This window comes from Lissotriton vulgaris, chromosome 6 (genome assembly GCF_964263255.1).
Source record: "Lissotriton vulgaris chromosome 6, aLisVul1.2, whole genome shotgun sequence".
In the NCBI taxonomy this organism is placed as follows: Eukaryota; Metazoa; Chordata; class Amphibia; order Caudata; family Salamandridae; genus Lissotriton; species Lissotriton vulgaris.
The window spans coordinates 651798230-651819183 of record NC_141694.1 but is presented as its reverse complement, the minus strand read 5'-3'; the positions used below and the strand labels follow the sequence as shown (position 1 = coordinate 651819183).

Genomic DNA, 20954 nt, shown 5'->3' with positions numbered 1-20954 from the left:
CGTCTCTCTATTCTCTGCATCCTGGTGAAAGTAATTCTTGCACAACTGACTGAGTGAAATAGCTGTCTATTGTTTCACACGACTCTAGAGATTGACTCTTATTTTGAGGAGCAAAGTTGTCATGTTTATGCGGTTGTTGGAAAACTGAATCCCTTCTTGTCTGAGCCAGGGAAGCTGATCACTTCCTATTCAGTCAAGAAAGTTTCCAGTGACCTCTGAGCTAGTTGGTACAAACCCAATTAAGTCTCACATAGTCAGTAGAGACCTAGACGACCGCACTTCTACATCTACACTGCTGTTTATGTTATTCCAATGCGCAGGGCCTATAGGGAAAATAGGAACTACACTACATGGCGCCCAACGTTTGGTAAGGCGATAAAACTAACGCGAGACGTTAGAGTAACTCAGTCGTGCTTTTCACACAGACCCTAGTAGGAAGAGATTCCTATGTAAAGCTCTGTATTATTCAACGTTGAAGGATACAGTGTTCCAAAATATTGTGCACCTAATCTTTGTCTCCTTGGAGACCTGCTCTGCAAAACTTTCATTTATACAATGTCAGTGGAAGACAACGGAACCGCTGAAGCCGCAGTAAATGCGACTCAGCAGGGTCCCGATGTTACAGGAATTAATGAACCGGGTGCAATAATCATCCCGGTCAACATAAGAAAAACTATAGTGTTAAAACTTATAGAAAACGGACTGACCACACAAGGTGGCACTTCGTGATAGAGGCACACGAATATCGGCAGACAGAGGTATTCTATTCTTGGATAAAATTTCCAGCGGCAAACGCTGCAACACACAAGTTCCACTATTACAAAATAGAGGATCCACCGGATGAGTACGCTCCTTTCGAGGAGATTGAAATCCCATTAAAATACCAAGAGCATCTGCTCTGGTTTAAAGGCGCCCTAAAACACAATGATCATATTACCAGGCTCGGTCCACTAGGTAGACCAGGAGCAACGTGGCCGGTTTCTAGCCAGCTACACACCACACCCGGACATTGCAAAAATGTCAAAAGAAGAACTTTTAGCACAGCTAAAAACGTTAATTAAAATACATAGACAATTAGTCCAATATGTAATGCGGACTGCAACAGTCCAAACAGCTGTTAATATTCCACAGCTGACCCCTCATCAGGGGAACACAAATAAAATTACACCACAGAACATACAATCATGTCTTGGTAAAACACCCATAAAACGGGAACAAATTCCTTTCTGGTTAGCGCAGAAAATTACTCAAATAGAGGCAGTATTTCCGAATACCACCCCTATTGAGAAACACAGAATTCTGACCATCTGCCTTCCAATGGGGGTCGCACCACACGTGGAGGACTGTGACACTTGGGGTACAGTTTTTGCTTCCATTTACACAAAAACACATGGTGTTCCGTCAATAGCGGTAATACCAGATGTGCTAAAACAGATTCAGAATGAATACGGTCCAGAACCTGCTTTAACTCTTGGTATGAAATTACTGACAGACTTCAAGCAGGTCTCGGCTATATTACTAGCCAATATAAAAGGAGAAGCAGCATCTGTGGCGATCCGCCAGAAATTGAAGGGAACAGATATAACAGATCAACCAATTGAGCTTGCCAGAATTATAGAAAAATGTTATGAAGAATTAGGTAGAGACAGCTTGGGTGGGAAACCAGTAAAACCCCAACTACTTGAAAATCCTGAAAAATTATTTATTAAAAATAATTCAAACACTCCTAAAAAGAACTGGAATGGAAATAAACAATCCACTCCCAAGGAAAAAGTTATCCAGTCCAGAGGACAGAGGAAAGAACTCTGACTCGAGAACACCAGTCTCCCCAGAGGGAGCACTCTGAGAAAAGACATAACCTTAGAAATAGGGATAACTTGAAAAAACCTGATAGATATCAAAGTATTGATACACGTCCCTCTCGATCTTTTTCGCAGAAATCGGAAAGAAGAGGACGGTCAGACCCAGGAAAGCACACCAAGTCCAAAGACAAGGAACCTGCTAAAAGTAATAAATTACAATTTCCAAGAAAGAAGGTAGCCAGTATTAGAGTAATCGAACATGCCGAGAATAATGAGGACACAGCTGAAAAACGGGGAGTGGGCACAGACAATGCTAGACAGTGCAGCAGAAATCACCATAGCTCGCAAGATCCTGATGAGTCATCTGGAGACAGTGGACACGAATGAATACATTCAAGTGGAAACTGCCGACACCAGAGTTAGCGAACCTCATAAGATATACGAAATAACACTGCGTATTGAGGGTGATAAGACTAGGAAAATAAGGGGTCTATTTTGGGATAAACTCTCAAAAGGCTATGACATCCTGTTAGCTGAGAAAGATTGGCCCCCGGAGTTTGTCAGGGAGTGCCCTCGTGGCGAAGAAATGATTATGCCTGCCTTCTCAAATCACATTCCAATTCACACTAAATATATATATGCGAATAAATGGGGAGTAGCCCAGGCACCAGCATTATATAAGAATCATGTAGGATGGGATGAGGACTCTCCTCCTCACAAAATCCAGTTAAAAAGTCAACCGACTGCACAAAGGCAGTATCCAATTAAGCAAGAAGCTAAAAAACAGGTCAAAGAGATTTTAGATCAACTTGAATACCAGGGGGCGATTGAAACATGCACCTCTCAAATGAACAATCCTTTGTTTCCTGTCTCCAAACCGGACGACTCATATCGTCTAGTCTTGGACTACAGACACCTAAACTCATGTTGCAAAACATTTGCAGTACAAAATTCGCATAGTGCTGCACTAATGAAAAACATAGTTTGCAAAAAAATATAAAACAACATTAGACATATCTAATGGTTTCTTTTGTCAAAATATTGCACCAGAAAGCAGATATTTGACCGCTTTCTCAATAATGGGGTCACAGAAACATTTCTGTAGGCTCCCACAGGGATTCAAGAACAGCCCAGGACTATTCTCAGCCAGAGTAACAGAGTTACTACAAATATATGATGATGAGGCATTATCTTATGTCGATGACATCTATTTCACAGACGACGACTTGGATACTCACTTGAAAAGGGTGAACACCATAATACTTGGGTTCGCTGCAGAGGGTTACAAATTCAACTTTAAAAAGTCAAGAATTGCCCATCTGACAGTATTATTTTTAGGATACGAATTATCAAGTGAAGGGAAAAGCCTAGCGGACAACTTCTTAGAGAAGTGCGCTGTACTCCAAGCACCAAAAACGCTGAAGAACTTACAATCGATTCTAGGCTTCCTGAATTTCGGAAGAACTTACATTCTAAATTACACGGAGAGGGTTAAACCTCTCTACGAATTAATTAAACCTGATTTTAAACCAATCAACTGGACTCAAAAACACACGGAAATTTTGAGATCACTGCAAACAGACATGTTAGCAAAAACAAAATTAGAAACACGTGACAATACACGCTTCCTTGCAATCCGAGTCATCCCTGGAAGATGCGGATTCACGTACCTGACCTCTAATGAGGAAGAAACGGTACCAATAGCTTACAAATCTTACTTGTACACACAAGCAGAAAAAACATTCAGTCTCACAGAAAATACTGTGAAAGCAGTGCAAACTGCAATAGTGAATGAACGAGAACTAGCACACGCCAAAAGGGTAACTGTTTTCACAGCAGAATCCGCCTTTGAGGCACTATTCAGCCCAGTAAACCTGCCTACAGTGTCACTGGATCCGAAATGGATATAGTGGGAAAATTCTCTTGCTGCAGAAGACGTGAAATACTATTTTGCCCCGCACATGAAAACACTAAATGATTTACCTTATGGAAAAGAATATCCTCTGCCAATCGAAATTCTTCCTCTCCAACAGTACTCCTGTATAATCTACACAGACAGATTTGTACAGCATTACAATGTAGAAAATAAATCCTACGATGCAGCCTGCGCGATTGTTAAAGGTTGCTGGCTCTGCGGTAAATTCAGACCGAAAATAACAAAAACTGAATCACTGAGAAAATGTTTGGCTCAGCGAGCTGAAATTAGATCTTTAAAGATGGCGCTTGAAAATGCAGAACGTGAATTCCCGACACTAATCGTGTGCGATTCGCATTTTTGCGTCAACTCTTACAATAATGAGTTGCAGAGCTGGGTTCAAAATGATTACAAAGATGACACAGGTGCCACAATCAAGCATAAAATGCTTTGGAAACAAGTAGTTCTTTTACAGAAAGAACTACAAAAGACGCATGTGATACACACTCTGAGTCATCAACGTGATGGTGTTCACGTTGCAGGGAATTAATTGGCTAATACAGCCACAGCGGAAGCAACTAAACCGGCTTCCGTAGCCACAAAAAAGCGTTCAGATAAATATATAGACGGGGAAACCATGCTGGCAGTAAAAACGTCCTTAAAAAGCGACTGTGCAGCACTATCCGTGAACTATCCACTCAATTATGCATACGTAATTGATGCAAACTCCGTTCCTTTTGCTCGAATCCCTGGAGTGGGGGATAGGGTAATTCCAAACACGAACCGGAGAAAGTTATTAATAGCAGACGCACACATGGGTGAAGGTCCAAGGCACAAACAGATGAAGGAATCTCTGACTGAATTACAATCAGTATACTGGTGGCCGGGGATGAGCGTGCAACATCAAATATTTGCAAAAAACGGTCAAGACTGCAGCAGAGATCGCAGTAGTGAACCGGTCAAGTCTGTTGCCCAGTTACCGTTTGTGGACAGGGTAATGCTGTCTATATGCAATCCAGCGTCCTATTAATTGTTTAAGATTACATTCACTTAAAAAATGTGGCCCCAGCGCTCGGCTGACGCCAAAACTGTTATAAAAGATCTGCAAGTCTTTATCGGCACATACGCAATTGCCATGTTCCATTCTGACCAGGGTCCTGCTTTCAGCTCTCGAGCTTATCAGGAGGCCATGGCCAGTATGGGAATTGGGTTGCGGTTCTCTTGTCCATTCCACCCTGAGGGGAACAGTGTAGTGGAAAGAAAAAACCGAGACATAAAGCAATCTATAACAGCGAAGGTATTAGGTTCGGGTGATGGGTGCGTCAAACATTTAATAAGTGTCCAACGTAGTCTAAATAATTTGCCAAGAAATTCTCTAAAAGGTTTCAGCCCGTACGAACTATTGTTCGGAACTACAATGCATATTCAGGATCTTGATAGTCAGGCTTCAGTGGTAAAAGATAAGAATAAAGACTTTGACATCAAAGATCGTTTGGCTGTTTTATAGGACTTGAATGAAACAAGAAAATCCTTAAGCAACATAAAAATAAAGCAACAGCCAACTACCACTGAAGACACACCACCAGCCCCAGCAAGACCTGTCTGGATTCCAAAGATTGGGGATCTGGTCAGAGAGAAAATAGCGGTGAAGAAGGAATTTGGGCCTTCTTACAGAAAAGCAGTACCTGTCTTAGCAATCAACGGAACAAGATCAGTAGTACTACCACCTCTTGCTGGTAAAAAGGAGAACCGAGTTGTATCAATCGACCTGGTAAAACCACAATCATGTGGCCTATAATCAACAGTAGGCCAAGTGGACTCCCAAGAAATAACAGAATACCCAAATTTGCAACAATCCAAGAGGTTCAAACTGAAAGACTAATCACATTTGATAAACCTGCAGTGCATAGAGAGGGACTATGCAATAATGCCATGGAACTCGTGCCTCTTGAAACACAGATTGAAACAGTTCGTCATGAAACACAGGTCTACAATGATGTGGCATCAGAATGTGCTAATGAAAGACAAATTGAGAAAACAATTCCAACAATTGACAGAACTGCCTCTGGCTACTTCATCAACTTCGATAACTTTTCTGAAGATCAAAACGACCCTGAAGTGACGCCAGAAACAAAGACTTTTAAAGAAAAAACAACAGAACTCTTTCATCAACTCAAGGAAACTTATCTTATTTCTCCATGGTTAGAGTTCTGGTTTGGGCTAGGTGTATTTTTCCTCCTGCTTTGGCTCATCATGATACTTTGTTTGGGAAAATTCATTAAGGGAAAATACAGTTCAATGGACACAGCAAGTCAGAACATCAACTTAGTCCTGAAACCACACAAATCATCTCACGTCAAGAAAAGAGGACTATCATCAGTAAATGTCACAGCCATTCCAATACCCGGCGGGATAGTATGGGACAAGACTGACTATGAAGTATATGGCCCGGTCGAGATCTTGAAATATCCTCACCAGTTCAAGGTTTCATTAAGTGACTTTGTAAAACCAAGTACATTCTCTGATGATTGGGATTTTGAAAGTATAAATAATATGATGTCTGATTTAGTGTTGTCAGCAAGATTTCAAGAACATGATTATTTACAAGGTTCATCTAATTATGAACTTTTCTCACATTACGCAGACCACTACTTGCATAAATCTGCACAACCTAGAAATGTTTTTTAATATAACCAATGGGAACATTGTGCTACTCCACCTAAAAGTAGTTCGAAAACATTCTATGAGAAATTCCAATACTTCTCAGGGTTTAACACCAGTGATGCAGAAACGTTTTATTATAAACTGTTGGATAAAACAGGGTTGAAAACAATGCTGACAAATACTAAATTGATATACTCAGAAGCATTTTATGAAAAAATGATGACATTTGGTTTTGATTTTTGGAAAAACAACATTGAAACAAAAACCATCTGGGGTACAAAAGATTGGCAGGTACAAGGTGTAGAAGCATTATTTCGAGCCTGCATGATCCCAGAACAAATAATGTTCTTAAATGACACAATTCACCAAACAACCTGTCTTGGCCTAGCTAAGATTAAAGACCTTAACAAACCGTCTATTCCAAAGCGTATACCTGATAATGCAACCACAGAGATTGAAATAGACGTATAAACATTTTTAATCTAAACAGAACACATCCTGTTTGGAAAAGTGGTTAATCTGGCCTACTGACACACATAACTGTCAAGATAGATTCCTGAATAAAACACAGGGGTTAAAAATGACCAGACCAGACCCTAGATACTCCCAGAGACAACATCCAGGGATAGTAACAACATACAATGTAGGGAAACTGTGCCTTGAATGGCTAGAATCATCCACACTGGCAGACATTAAGGAACACTTATCTTTACTTAAAGATGGTGCTGATTTTCGCGATTTCATTTTGGGACCACGCAAACAGCGTCAAAAACGTTTCATAGCGGCAAGTGTATATGCAGCTTACAACGAGGCATGGAAAGTAATGCAAATTGAAACAGCGGAAAAAATACGAGAAATTGATCGTATTAATTTGGAAAAATCACTTTCTGTTGTGGACAATGGGTTAATGACTCTGTCCACCAGAATATATTCACTGGACAGTATTGTATCATCTGCCATCGATATAATAGATAAAGACTTGCTAATGTTACAACATGGCCAGTTGCAATTGCGTTCTATTGTACAGCTAGGCTGGACGCTGCAAAATCTTCGTTCAGGCTTATGTGCCATGGCGTTTAATCAACACAACGTCATTGTTTTCCATCTTTAACCTTACTGATAAACAAATCAGCTTGGCACAGAAAGGAGCAGACTATACAATCAAAAAACTTGAGAGATTACCATTGACAATGTCAGAAAGACCTGTCATTGAATGGATAATACACGGAATTATCACAATTCCGATAACAACTTTCCGATTTAAAAATTGCTTTGAGTATATACCGACTGGCCAGTATGAACGATTGGGTAAAGGGTACATTAAGTCATCATGGAAATTACCATATACACACACATGCTATAGTGGGCAGATAGAGCCTTTCTTTAAGCAACTTTCTAACGGGAGTTACATTCTAATAACGGATCACAGCTGTTGTGGCTTGGTGCCAGGGAAAGCATATCTCGTAAGCGTGACTTCCATGGTCACTTGCAAGCATTGTTTCCAAACGGCCCTGGAGATTCCGAGACGCCGATTTGGCCTCCTTTGAATGTCTCTTCTATACGAATTGATACTTTAAGCAGAATGAAGTCTGTGCTTTTACAGACAACAGTGCCCATCACGTCATCGAAAGAGACGTATGATCTCCAAGTTGCAAGGACAACATCAGAGATACATGACCTTTTATCAACAAATTGCCCCGTGCATTTCACAGAAATGCTTAGCCAAATTCTAAATATGTTGGATGCAGTAGGTATCTCAAACGTATTTAAGACCATTTTTTCGGGACTTTTAACACCATTCAAAGCAATTCTGGGCATTATTCCTAATTTTGTCCATTCAGTCTTTGGCGGCATACCCCTGATTTTGGGACTTGTAGCAGGCATTTTATTTTTGACCCTCCTGCTCCGATATGGCAAGCCAAAACACAGACATGACTCCGGCAAGGATGGAAGAAACGATCCTAGCAGTACGCTACCGGGACCGCATAACTAGAGTCCTTGGATTGGCCAGGCTGAGAGATCTGAACATGACCTGGTTTCTTTCATTCAGACCTATATGGCAGACCTGCATCTTACCTGTGCTTCGATGTATGCTATGCGGAGAAGAATGCGTGTTAGACACCTGTCTTGCACTACCATCAGCAGTACCAATGGATATCGATACTTTGCTAAGTCCTGTAACGGCTCATGCATCGTGATGACGGCATTCGTTGAGACTCCTGCGCTACGACTAGGTGGCGGCAGTGAAGCGATACATAAAAGCAACATCACCCAGGTACGGCCTTCTGTGAGCATTGCTGATCCAGAAATGATAGCAATCATTCTCACACCTGCCAAGTTACAGCATTATCGAACTTGGTCGAACTGTCACCTGAATATGTAGACCTATTCTTTGAGAGCTTGTCTGATATGATGTTCTCCCCTGAACAGAAACAATGATTTTTGGAAAGCATTCCGGCGCACAGCGTTCCCATGAACTCTGAATTCGGCCTTCAGTTTTGATCAACAAAAACTACTGTAAAGCGTTGGAACTCTATTCCCCCGTTCACCATGAGAATTTTTTTTTTTTTTTAATTGAACATTTTTCAAAATATTTACCTTTTTCCTGGCACAAATACTTTTGCTTAAAGTAGAACTATTCATAAAGAACAGAACTTCTATTTTTAGTAGATCTAGAGACAAGAAAACTTTACCTCGGCCTCTAGCACATTTTACAGCAATTGTATTTATATGTGATGAAATAGTCTCGCCCTTCTTTTCTGTATTAAGAGACATTTCATGTGTAATTTTTTGCAAAATCGTTCAACTGATTACATATGCTATAATTTTTGAATGATTTCTATGCTTAATAACGTACAGTACCTATACTCTCATGTATTTCATATACGCCATTTCAAATGCAATATGTATTTTGGGGTGGGAAGTATTACACGCGCATCTTATTGCTTTAGTTTTTAGTAATTTGATGGACATAAATTCGTGGAGTGGGTGTCGTGTTCTATCTAGGACCCCGAGCAATATTGTGACCTTATGCCCCTATACGGCTATAATCAATTCATACCCCTATAATGGCATAAACGATCAGAGCCATATTTCAGAAACTCGTCTCTGCAGCTCATTACAGTACATGACACAGCAGAAGCCACTATCTTAGATTCCTAGATTACACACCGAGTTCTTTCAACAGATAAAACCCCAGGCAACCTGGGAAAGCCCCGCTTGCTTTGTTTTTATTAGTAATAGAACTCTAATGAGCACTGTAAGAATGACCAGTTCTTAGTGACATCTTTATTGACGTCTTATGTCCAAAAACTTACGTCAAACAAGGCACCTTTCAGGTATAAATAATACCAACGTTGCCTTAAGCAAGTGCGATGGTGGTGGTGAATACAGGAGCAGAACAGCTGTCCCTTGCAGAGCCCAGCAGATGCGAGAAGCCCGCGGACGCTGCCCCTCCTCCTCCTTGACGTGCTGAGAAAGACGCTGTCTTTTCTCCTGCCGAGAAAATCCAGCTCCGGCGTTTCCAGCCTACCCTTGCGGGTAACTGGAATATCGAGTCCTGAGGGGAGATACTAGACCTCCAACATTCTATTCCAGAGGTACGGTGTTGACTAAACCCTTAGAGAGAATTCTTGAAGCAAACCCTTGGCAAAACCAACTTAACTTAAACTGCTACTCACTTACTCCCTCCCAGGTATTAGGCTTAGGTCAGGTACACCGGGGTAGGCGTAGTTAGAAGCACCAGTTGAGGACGTTAGCTAAATGTATATATGAATGTATATATTTTACTCATTTTAACTATCGTATGCTTTTACAGTATTATTTCGCAATACTCCTTTTACTGTACGCACTTTTTATAATAACAAGTCTTGCAATTGTGGCAATTCATTTCTCTTGCATGAGAAGAAAGACTGTTCAATAAATAATACCTTTTATTGAAAACGCCCGTCTCTCTATTCTCTGCATCCTGGTGAAAGTAATTCTTGCACAACTGACTGAGTGAAATAGCTGTCTATTGTTTCACACGACTCTAGAGATTGACTCTTATTCTGAGGAGCAAAGTTGTCATGTTTATGCAGTTGTTGGAAAACTGAATCCCTTCTTGTCTGAGCCAGGGAAGCTGATCACTTCCTATTCCGTCAAGAAAGTTTCCAGTGACCTCTGAGCTAGTTGGTACAAACCCAATTAAGTCTAACATAGTCAGTAGAGACCTAGAAGACCGCACTTCTACATCTACACTGCTGTTTATGTTATTCCAATGCGCAGGGCCTACAGGGAAAATAGGAACTACACTACAGTGCGTTCAACAAATGCCACTAATATTAACTGTTTGTGGTCGTATTCAGCCACAGAACATACTCACACATTCTAGTTGTTTTGTGTTAGTGTTATTACTAATTGATCTTTATACATACCTGTAATTAAAAACTATATTATTCTTAGAAAAAACAGCATTAGCTTTCTTGTGTATTTACTCTTCATACTATATATCTGAGATTTTAAATCCCCATTACCTTCCTGATTATGGCTTGACTCCTCGCCTACAGCAGTTTTTATCTTGAGAGAGTCAATTATGAAAATTGTCTATCCAGCTGAACAGCACCCATATTGTTGCCCTGCTATAAGAGTGGAAAATGACAGTAACCAAACTGGATACTGCCCAGCAAGACTGACTACCCCATGACCTCAAGAACAGGCCAGACACTAAAAAGGGTGGAGAAACCCTGTACAGTGCTGGACCCTGATGCTGGATCACCCCACTTGATAAATTAAAAAACCTTACCTTATCATCTAAAATTAAAAAGAGTTGGGCCTCCATTGTGAGTTTCCTTGAATATCCAAGTGTTATTTTGTTGTGGCTTCACCGCCGGCCCATAAGCATTCACCTGAGTATTCCAGCTGCTGAAAGCAGCCAAAGTCTCGGGGGGGGGGGGCTGCATGCCAATAAGAATGGGGAATTACCAGTGGAACTGAACCCAGAATTGCTAATTCCTACGGTAATTAATAATTTTTGAGGTTCCAACTCAAAATACAAGCTGATTCTTCACCCCAATGTAAAAGGATACTTGGCATCGCCAACCTCATTAGTGTGGAATTAACAGGCCCTCACCTGGAGCACTTGAAATTAACCCCTTAATGCCTCGTGTTTTTTCAAACAACAGTACTAGATCAGAGTAAACACTATTACCATGTGAAATGGATCTGTGTTTCTATAATGCAATGAGACCGTCAGGTGCTGCAGCTTTCAATATTTTACAAAACATGAAATGAGTGGAAGGTTCTGGAACCTGTTCCTCTTTCTTCTCAATATGCCAAGAGTTTACAAAGCAAGGAAAAAAAATTGATAATTAGAACTATGAAGGAACAGTGTTCGCCAAATGCACGCATTGTAGTTCAGGGGTATAACTTCAGGGGTTTCATCACTAGCTTATGCCACTTGAAAATGACTAGGTGAGATGTTGGCCTTGTATAGAAAGCCTAGGGGCTTAAGGAAATAATCCATTGGGTGCCTTGAAAACATCTGTGCCTCATAGATGAATATGAATGATCATGGGCGTACCTTGCTTCAGGGGCGGCCTTAGGCATGTGCAAGCTGTGCACCTGCACAGGGCCACCAAACCCGAGGGGCAACTACACCAATATATATCCTTAATATAATAATCCTCTGAGGATGGATACATATTTGCGTGGCGGCCCCTGGCAGGGATTTGGCGGCCTCCAGCTCTGTTCCACTTCCAAACACCCTGAGCCCCCGCTGCCTCGCCCGGACACCCTCTTCCGGGGCCCCCTACCTATGCTACCTGCGCAGCCCCTGCTTGCTTAATCTAAATAAAACATCGAAGCACTTATGAGGTACATGATTTGTCTTCCAGGAATGCATCATAATATAGTTGATATGGGCACCCACGTTTATTTAACTAATAAGAAAGGTGCGTCCTTGTGCTCAGGAGCAACGGTGAACTACACCTATAACACAACACGCCTACAACACTAAAATCAAAGTACCAGAATGTTTGTATGTGTAGATCACTTATTATTTACTACATTTGCAGCTTTGAAAATCGTGGTGTCTAGAACTGTATCTAGCAAAATTTGCACTATCTCTTAACTCACCAGTGAATGCGATCACTTACCGAGATAAAGATGTTTAGTAGATTCTCTAGAGTCGGCAGCTGGGGGATGAGCTTCTGAACCACCTTGCTAAATGCTTCGAAGATTGAGTGGTCATATATGCTTGTAAGATAAAAACTGAAAATAGAAAACAAAATGAACCAGGAGCATTTTCTTTCCATTTGAAAAAAAGATATATTTTTAAAATGCACTTTGTCGAAGGACGATTTTTGCTAACAAGCATATTTCCTGCAAACCTTCATTTTTAAGGCTAGCCAGTGAGGAAGCATCAGCTGTCTCGCAAGACAATACTTTTCCAAACAATTCATGCATAATATACATATGGAGAAGGGGCTTTGGTCATCAGGCTTCAACCATTTGTCTGTTGAACTGTCGTTCACATTCTGATTCCGCTAAACAAAGCATGCGCTCTCATCACTTCGAGTGACTGTACAAAACCTGTGTAGTTTGTGCACATCTGTTTAAAAATAGTTCCTTTCTTTACAGTGACAAGGCTCTTTCAAAGTGTCTTTTTTCAATTTTATTTTGTCATTGATCTTTAAAAAAATGGACCTCAATTTTGCCTGCACTTCAGGTGCCCTGTTAGAAGATGATTTACTTGTAGACTCCTTTTCAACGTCGATGTTATAAAACGTGTGAGTGACAATACAGCTGCCTATAATCTGAGTGCTTAAAAACATTACTAGTAAAAAAAAAAAAAAAACACATCAGTGAATGGTTTTTACATGTAACGTTACTGCAAGCATATAGTGCCAACATTTAGGAGGGGTTCAGTTTTTTTTCCTTCTTTCTGGCATATGGTATGAAAAAAAAAAAGCCTGGCAAACCCAAAAGGTTTCAACTTTGGGACCTAATGGCTTTGCCAATGCTTTCTGGCGATGCTGAACAACATCCACACACAGCAATACTTTTTACCAATGCTGTAATGGATGAAAAAAGGCACAATGCCGCAGCTGCTGTTGGTTATGCACCTATTTATTTTATCTAAAAAAAAAAAAAAAATGCAAGTGCACAATTTGGTGCCTGGTCCTCCAAAAATATATATATAAAAAAAAGAACAACAGGGGTGAAGGGAATGAAGGGGCAGGTTCAGAAAGCAATGCAGAGTAGGCAGGGGCACACACGTAGAGAGCAACACCAGCGGAAAGGGGAGAACCAAATAAGGGAGACAGCAACACACAGTCTAGGGGAAGAAGCACACAGGAGAGAGAGAACACTCATGAGGAAGAAACCACACACAGAGCATCGGGGCCAGTTATTTGGTGGGGAGAGAAACACAAGAGGGAGAGAGCTGTAAAACACATGCGTTCTGAACAAGTGCTTAGTGAAAAATAGAGACGTAGCGGCTTAAAAGTGTGCCGTGGAAGCTCCCACATATTGCTGCCACATATTGCTGCCATATGTCTGCTGCCTGCTTGCCCCCCTGCCGGCCCACCGCCGATTCCCACACAACTACCAGGGCGGAAGAACCCACACACAACCCACCGGCTGCACCGGGAGCCGTGCCAGCGCCACACCGTCAACGCGCGGCAGCGCGACCGCACCAATAGCGTCAACACAGCCTTCACCCCCCACGCACAACGCCACCACCCACATCGTGTTTAACTGGGCTCTGGTGAGAGGCCCCTCCTTCCCTTCAAACTTTGTTTTAGACTTTGCTGCCTCCCGTTCTGCCTAGGCGCCTGTGGTCTTTCTTCCCTAACCCCCTGGTCTCCGGATTGAACTCCTCTGCCCCAGCTCCTCATGAATGATGAGGCTGTGACTTTGCTGCGGACTGCCTTTCTCCCCCTGGATTTGCTGGCTATGTCAGCCCTCTTCCTGGACTTTCGGACTTGGACCTTTGTGCTCCCCACCATTTTCTTTTTATGACTTGCTTCTTCTTCTACCTTTCTCCTCCGCCATTTTAGCGATCTCTGACCTCCCACTCTGTCCTAGCGACCTTTCTATTGTCTCTCCTGTTGCCTCTGACACACTCCTCACTGTCTTACTCATTACTATCTGCTTCCCTCTCTCGTTTGTCTCACTTTCCTGCCCTTCTCTGTCCCTCCCTTGGTGATGTGACTGCATCCCCCTCCGACCCCACTTAATGGAACTCTTCTTTTCTGTATATAGAGATAACTCTAATCACTAGTATATGCAGTAGACCTTTGTACTCTACTATTCCTATGTGACTCTTAGAGTATATCCATTCATATCCCTTCCTTATGTATATAGAGATAACTCTAATCACCAGTATATGCAGTAGACCTTTGTACTCTCTACCATTCCTATGTGACTCTTAGAGTATATCCATTCATATCCCTTCCTTATGTATATAGAGATAACTCTAATCACCAGTATATGCAGTAGACCTTTGTACTATCTACCATTCCTATGTGACTCTTAGAGTATATCCATTCATATCCCTTCCCTATGTATATAGACATAACTATCATCACCAGTCTCTTCTTTGTGTGACTTTACATCTTGTACATTTGCAATTTTTTTCTGTGTGTATCGTTTATGTAACGCATGTAATCCTAAGTCCTTCTGTTTTGCAACTGGTTCTTATGTAAAGCGCTCTGACACCTTCGGGTAAAGTTTGCGCTATATAAAATCGTATTAAATAAAATAAAAAAATAAATAAAAAACAGTCAGTGAGTCAAGAGGGTGGTAAATATGGTATGTGCCACGGGAGGGACAAACACAAGAAAGATAAGGTTAACCAACAAATAAGCAGAAAGCAACTGAGAGTAACAATAAAGCCAACAAAAGTAAGCAAAGGTTTGAATGTAAGGCCTTTTAAGTTGTTGGTAAGCTCACAATAGGTATTTTGTAACCAGACAGCTTGCACTTTCTTGTAGGCTCTACGTAAAACCATTGCCCCAGCATGCCAAGTACACACCTATTGTCTTTGCCAATGCTTGTTTCACTTTGATTCAAGGGCTTTTGAATGAGATTTCGGGATGGATTCTAAAACCACCTCTGTTCTAGCAAAAAAATATTTTGAACCACTCCCAGTAGTTAACATTATAGAAGGCCCCGAGGCTGGAAGGAGGGCCATGGCAGCACATCCATTAGGCAGGTTGCCTCCTCCAGACCAGCCAGACAGACTGTCTGCTGCAACTGTTTCTTTTTATATTGGGTTAGGCCTGCACAGATATCTTTAAGCACGCTCACGGTATAAAGGGAAACTAGACAATTTTGCAACAAAATGACTGTTTTGTGTCTCAAATAGACACCTGTTTGTGGAAACACACAGCTTTGTTGTCTAGAATTCCCAGTCAGGAGAAAAGAAGCACCGACATCAGACTCTATTCCCATGATGCGGTTTGTGTTTAGTGACAAAAACAAGCCCCAGTGAACCAGGACTAAATCTGTTCCATTCTGCACAATTAAGCAATCTGGTTGAAAACCTCAGTCCCGCTACCAAGGAGACCACAAGGAAAATTGTTTTGGTGTCCTTTTGCTTGACATTTCTGGAAAAGAGCGTCTCTCTTCTACAGCAGTTGCTCAACAAGATTTTTGTAGGCACAAATGTGATTTAATGCGGACATCCTCATTATTGAAATACCAGATGGGTACAGGTGTGCAGAGGGGTTGGGAACTCCATGCACTACAATATCAGCTCATGGCAGCGTTGGTTGCAGAATGTAAAGGATCCAGCGCCCTCTATTGCTTAACTTAAACAATCCAATTACTGTAGCTAAACAGAACTGGTGTACGTGTGCAAATGCAAAAACAACAGTTGATGGACAAAATGCAGAACAAATCAAAACATTCAGCCCCAGTCAAGAGATTTGGGTTAAATCCATCATTCTTTTGCTCGCCATGCCACCCCAGTTTAGACCTGGCCATATGCAAATCAGTCTAGACCCTGTGCCTCATGGGAACAGTCCAGCCCAAACTGCCAAGCCATGTCTTCCCTTGACCGGAAACCAGCATCCTAGGACCGGTTTCGGGGTTTCATCCCTCTTCAGCCAGGATAGCTTGATTCTAGTGGCACAGTTAGCCCAGGACCCACGTCCGGGCATACCCGGCGCACTTAGGGCGAGAAACCAAAAGACACACAATTGATGGACGGAATGCAGAACAAATCAAAACATTCACCCCCAGTCAAGAGATCTGGGTTAAATCCATCATTATTTTGCTCACCATGCCACCCCAGTTTAGACATGGCCATATGAAAATCAGTCTTGACCCTGTGCCTCATGGGAACAGTCCAGCCCAAACTGCCAAGCCAGGTTTTCCCTGGACCGGAAACCAGCATTCTAGGACCGGTTTCTGGGCTTCACCCCTCTTCAGCAAGGATAGCTTGATTGCTCAAGCTATCCTTCTGCCTCCCTTAAAAATAGTCACTTCCACACAATCCAACTCGGATCGGTAGATAAGAACAAAAAAAAAAGCACCAGCGTTATTTTGTAGGTGTACATGCATCGTGCATGCGCCTACAAAATGACACAGATGGCTGCGTCATAATTTGATATTTATTTTCTTCAGCCATGGTGCATTACACCGGAAAGCATTGCTAAAGACCATTGGCAAAGCCATGAGTTGCCAAAGGCGCGACCTAAAGGCTTTGCCAATGCTTGTTTAACGTTGAGGCTGGTGTTTGCACATCCTTTTTACTTTACAGTCAGTGAAAGAAAAGTAAAGTGAATTATATGGCACTCTTGCTGGGGTGCAGGGAGTTTGAAAGGAATGACTGTAGGATGTAATTTGTTTGTAACAGAACAAAATGTAAATACCTGTAAGTGAACGGCACACATTCATCAGTTAGGAAAGCAAAAAATGAAGCAGAAGTACAAAAACAAATATTAACTGTGATACAATCAAAAATGTTAATAGGATTAAAACAAATCAAGACAGTTTGCCTGGGCCCTGGGATGTAAATCAATGTTTTAGAAATCACTGACGCAATTCACAAGCTTAAGAAAGAGAAGTTGCCTGGGCTGAAAGACTTTCCCCTGGAATTCCATAGATGTACATTTGATGGCTTAGTGACGGGACCTGTCCGAAAAGAGACCCCTTCCATAGAGACCTGGTAGTTAACGCATGGAAGATGTCCATGACCAAATTGGGAGGGGAGGGGAGGGGTGGCCAACTCTGGAGCACCCGTTGTGGGACTCAGTGGGCCTGGGAGAGCTCTGGGGACTAGAGTGCAAAACACAGTGGGATATGGTTGGCATAGTCAAACTCTGGGATATTTAGGGCCCACAGGGCCTCTTGTCATTTGAGGAACATGCAGGGGCAGGTTGACCTGGTGGATTTCCAAATGTTTTGATAGCAGCAGGTCCAACATGCACTCCGGGATACAAGAAAGCGCACAGGGAGGTAGCAAAACAAGCCCCTCTCAATTTCAGAAACCTTGGGTCCACTTCAACAGATACGCGATTTCCCAGATTTATCAGACACTGCTCTTCAACTGTCTGCCACCCTTCACATAACTGAGGGACAGGTGGGAGGTTGATGTGGGACGGCTGTCAGACAATGATTGGGGAGAGGCACTCTGATGCCCGTGGGAGGTAGCTATTAGATCCAGTTTCAGACTGGTGCAATTGAACATATTGCACTGGGAATATTTCACACACCACTATCTCCTCCTCATGGGTAGCGTTTGAGATGAGAAATGCCTGGGAAACTGCAGCCGGAGCTGCACCTTTTTGCATACACTCTGGGACTGTCGAAAAATACAAAGATTCTGGTTGGTGTGAGTGGATGCCTGTCAAGAGTTATAGAAGAAAACCTGACAATCACTGGACCACTGGGGATATGGGTGACCAGACGCTCCTAAAATGCACAACATAACATAACATCATGCAGTACTAGCAGTGGCACTGCAGGACACTGTAAGATGGTGGGGTAGCAGGAAGACTACATGGGTGGTACAGTGGAAAATGGGCATAGGCTGTTGTATGAACGCAAGGGTATGGTGTAAAAGGTTCAGGGGCTGTCCGATTAAATCTGAGATTGTTCTGGGGTCAGGGCAAGAATACAGACACTTGGACTAATGGAGATGTACTGCTATGTCTGCACAAGGTTTTTTCAGTGTTTTCAGTGATTTTTCAGTGTGAACTGCCAAAAATGTTCGAGGTGTCTTGTATGTGTCAATTTGATTTACTGGTAAATGTTTGATTATAAAACGAATAAAAAGAGTTTAAAAATAAAGACTAGTTACTTGGTGTTTTATATTCACGTAAACTTGATTTCCACAAATGATCATTTGTGTGCAATATAGTTCAGTTTAGTGTTATCAGTAAAACTCCCTACCTGTGCAAATCTAGTAGCTAGGATGATGGAAAATGTACAGTCTGCAAATGACAGTGCGCTACCACATGATGCTTTAGATACATTAAAAAAAGCCCACCTCGTGTCCACTAAAGCTAATGGGTTCCGAAAGTTTGTTGTTCTAAAAATTGAGTTGTGGTTCTAAAAAGTTTGGGAAGCACTGGCCTAGCCAATCCTTCTTCAACTTGATAATTTCATCCAAACATATATTGGACACTTCTTTCAAATGGTATGCCACCCTGAGGTACAAAGTGGTGGACTCTAGAACTACAACTTTCCCTTTGAGTAACCAAATCAAGGCAAAGAAGATGAATATAAGGATTAAAAGTTGGTTTAATCAGGAATGTGTCCTGATTCGAGAAAGAAAGGCTCTATTTTATCATGATAACTGGGATGAAATAATGACAAGAAGTGATTCAAAACAGTTTCGAGTTATTGCTGCTAGTGGTATACCAACAAACCCCTTATCTCTGAATGTGTAGTACCAGGGGCAACTTGAGTCCCCTACCTCAAACACTTATTTAAAGGCCTAGACTCAGGAAGCAATTAATGTAGCTCATGAACTGATGTGGCTGCTGGGAATAAAATGGGATTAATAAAGGAAGAATCTGTGGAAGATCTAATCACTCTAATGAGTCCATCTAGGGCAGGTAGTCCAGTGGTTACTGTTCTAATCCGAAATGATGGGCATTAATATTATCCCCCTTTTAAGATGGGCAACAAGTATAGTTCCAGACTCGTGGCGGGGTGCTGTCATTTAGCCTAGACATATTAAAGGGGACAATGATGACCCTTCAAAATATAGCTTCATTTAGTTTTTTGATTTAATAGCCAAAGTATACGCACAATGGGTACTTAAGTGCTTGATAATTTGGTTGTCTAAATAGACTTCGTTCCTTATGAACAGGGGGATAGCTCTACTGGCCTGAGAGTAGTGATTGAGACTAGAAACAGTACCTTCCATAACCGAAACTAGAGAGGGCACATATGAAGGGGCCCAATGGAGGAATTCCATGACCCTAATGAGGACTACACTGAGTAACCGGTAAAGGGAGGGAGGGGTTATTACCCTTTTAAGACCCTCCATAAAGGCCTTAATGATGGGGACTCTAAATAATAATGTTCCCTGTACTGCAAGTATACCAAGTGCAAACAAATGTAAGTGTAAGCTAGACCTGTGCATTGCACGTGCAACAGATAGCAGGCTATGTCTTGCACTGCTGACTTGAGTGGATCGATATGTTTGGGTAGACAGTAGTAGATGAAAGTCTTCCATTTGGCCACATAGCAGGCCCGAGTAGTGGGACTGTGGGGCTCTTTGCGAATGGATTTGCACTCAGTAGGCAGATTGAGGTAGCCAAACTCTAGGACCCAAATCGCTAGGTTGAGCTGCTTGGAATCGGGGTGTCTAATGGTGCCCTGGTGTAAAATGAGAAGATCTGGCCTGTTAGGAAGCTTCTTGTGAAGGACTACGGATAACTCTAGAAGGGTTGTAAACCAGGGATGTCTGGCCCACGTCGGAGCCACCAGGATGAGTGTGAGGGACATCTGCCGTAGCCTACAACGTAACACAAATGGAAGAAGTGGGAGAGGCGGAAAAGTACAGGCAAATATCCCTGACCAGTTTATCCATAGTGCACTGCACATGAACGGTGGATGTGAAAACCTGGAGACAAAGCTTGGGCATTTGGCGTTTTCATCAGTTGCAAACAGATGTATGCTGAGGAACCATCATCGCTGGAAGTATGGGAGCAGGACTTTGAGTGAAGTTCCGACTCAGGGACTTGTTGACGCCTTCTGCTGAGCAAGTCTGCAAAGTCGTTGTCCACTCCCGTAAGGTACTCCATTAGCAGATGTATTTTGTGGAGGATCGGCCAAACCCAAATGTTCTCTGCTAGTGCCGAGAGCTGTGGAGAATGTGTGCCCCCTTCTTTACGAAAGCAGTACATGGCAGTCATATTGTCTGTTACGACCGGGACTATTTAGTGATAGATGTGGCAGAAAAAAGCTTTGAGAGCCAGTTGGAATGCAAGTAGTACCAGATAAATTATGTGGAAGGTGTGTCTACATGCCTTGAACGGTTATATCCTTGGAATGCACCAACCACCCTAAGAGAGAGTCATTCGTAGTGACGGTCACTTGGGAAACTGGGTTTAGAAAGGGCCTGCCATGCA

General features: G+C 42.1%; 1 protein-coding gene across 2 annotated transcripts in view; it reads right to left on the bottom strand.

Moving 5' to 3' along the window:
* RRAGD (Ras related GTP binding D) overlaps positions 1-20954 on the bottom strand; it is a 279849-nt gene that overhangs the window by 80071 nt on the left and 178824 nt on the right. For both annotated transcript variants that reach the window (XM_086926657.1, XM_086926658.1), the window contains exon 4: positions 12516-12630. In XM_086926657.1, coding sequence (XP_086782783.1) covers positions 12516-12630 — 115 coding nt within the window. The remainder of the gene's footprint in view (positions 1-12515; positions 12631-20954) is intronic.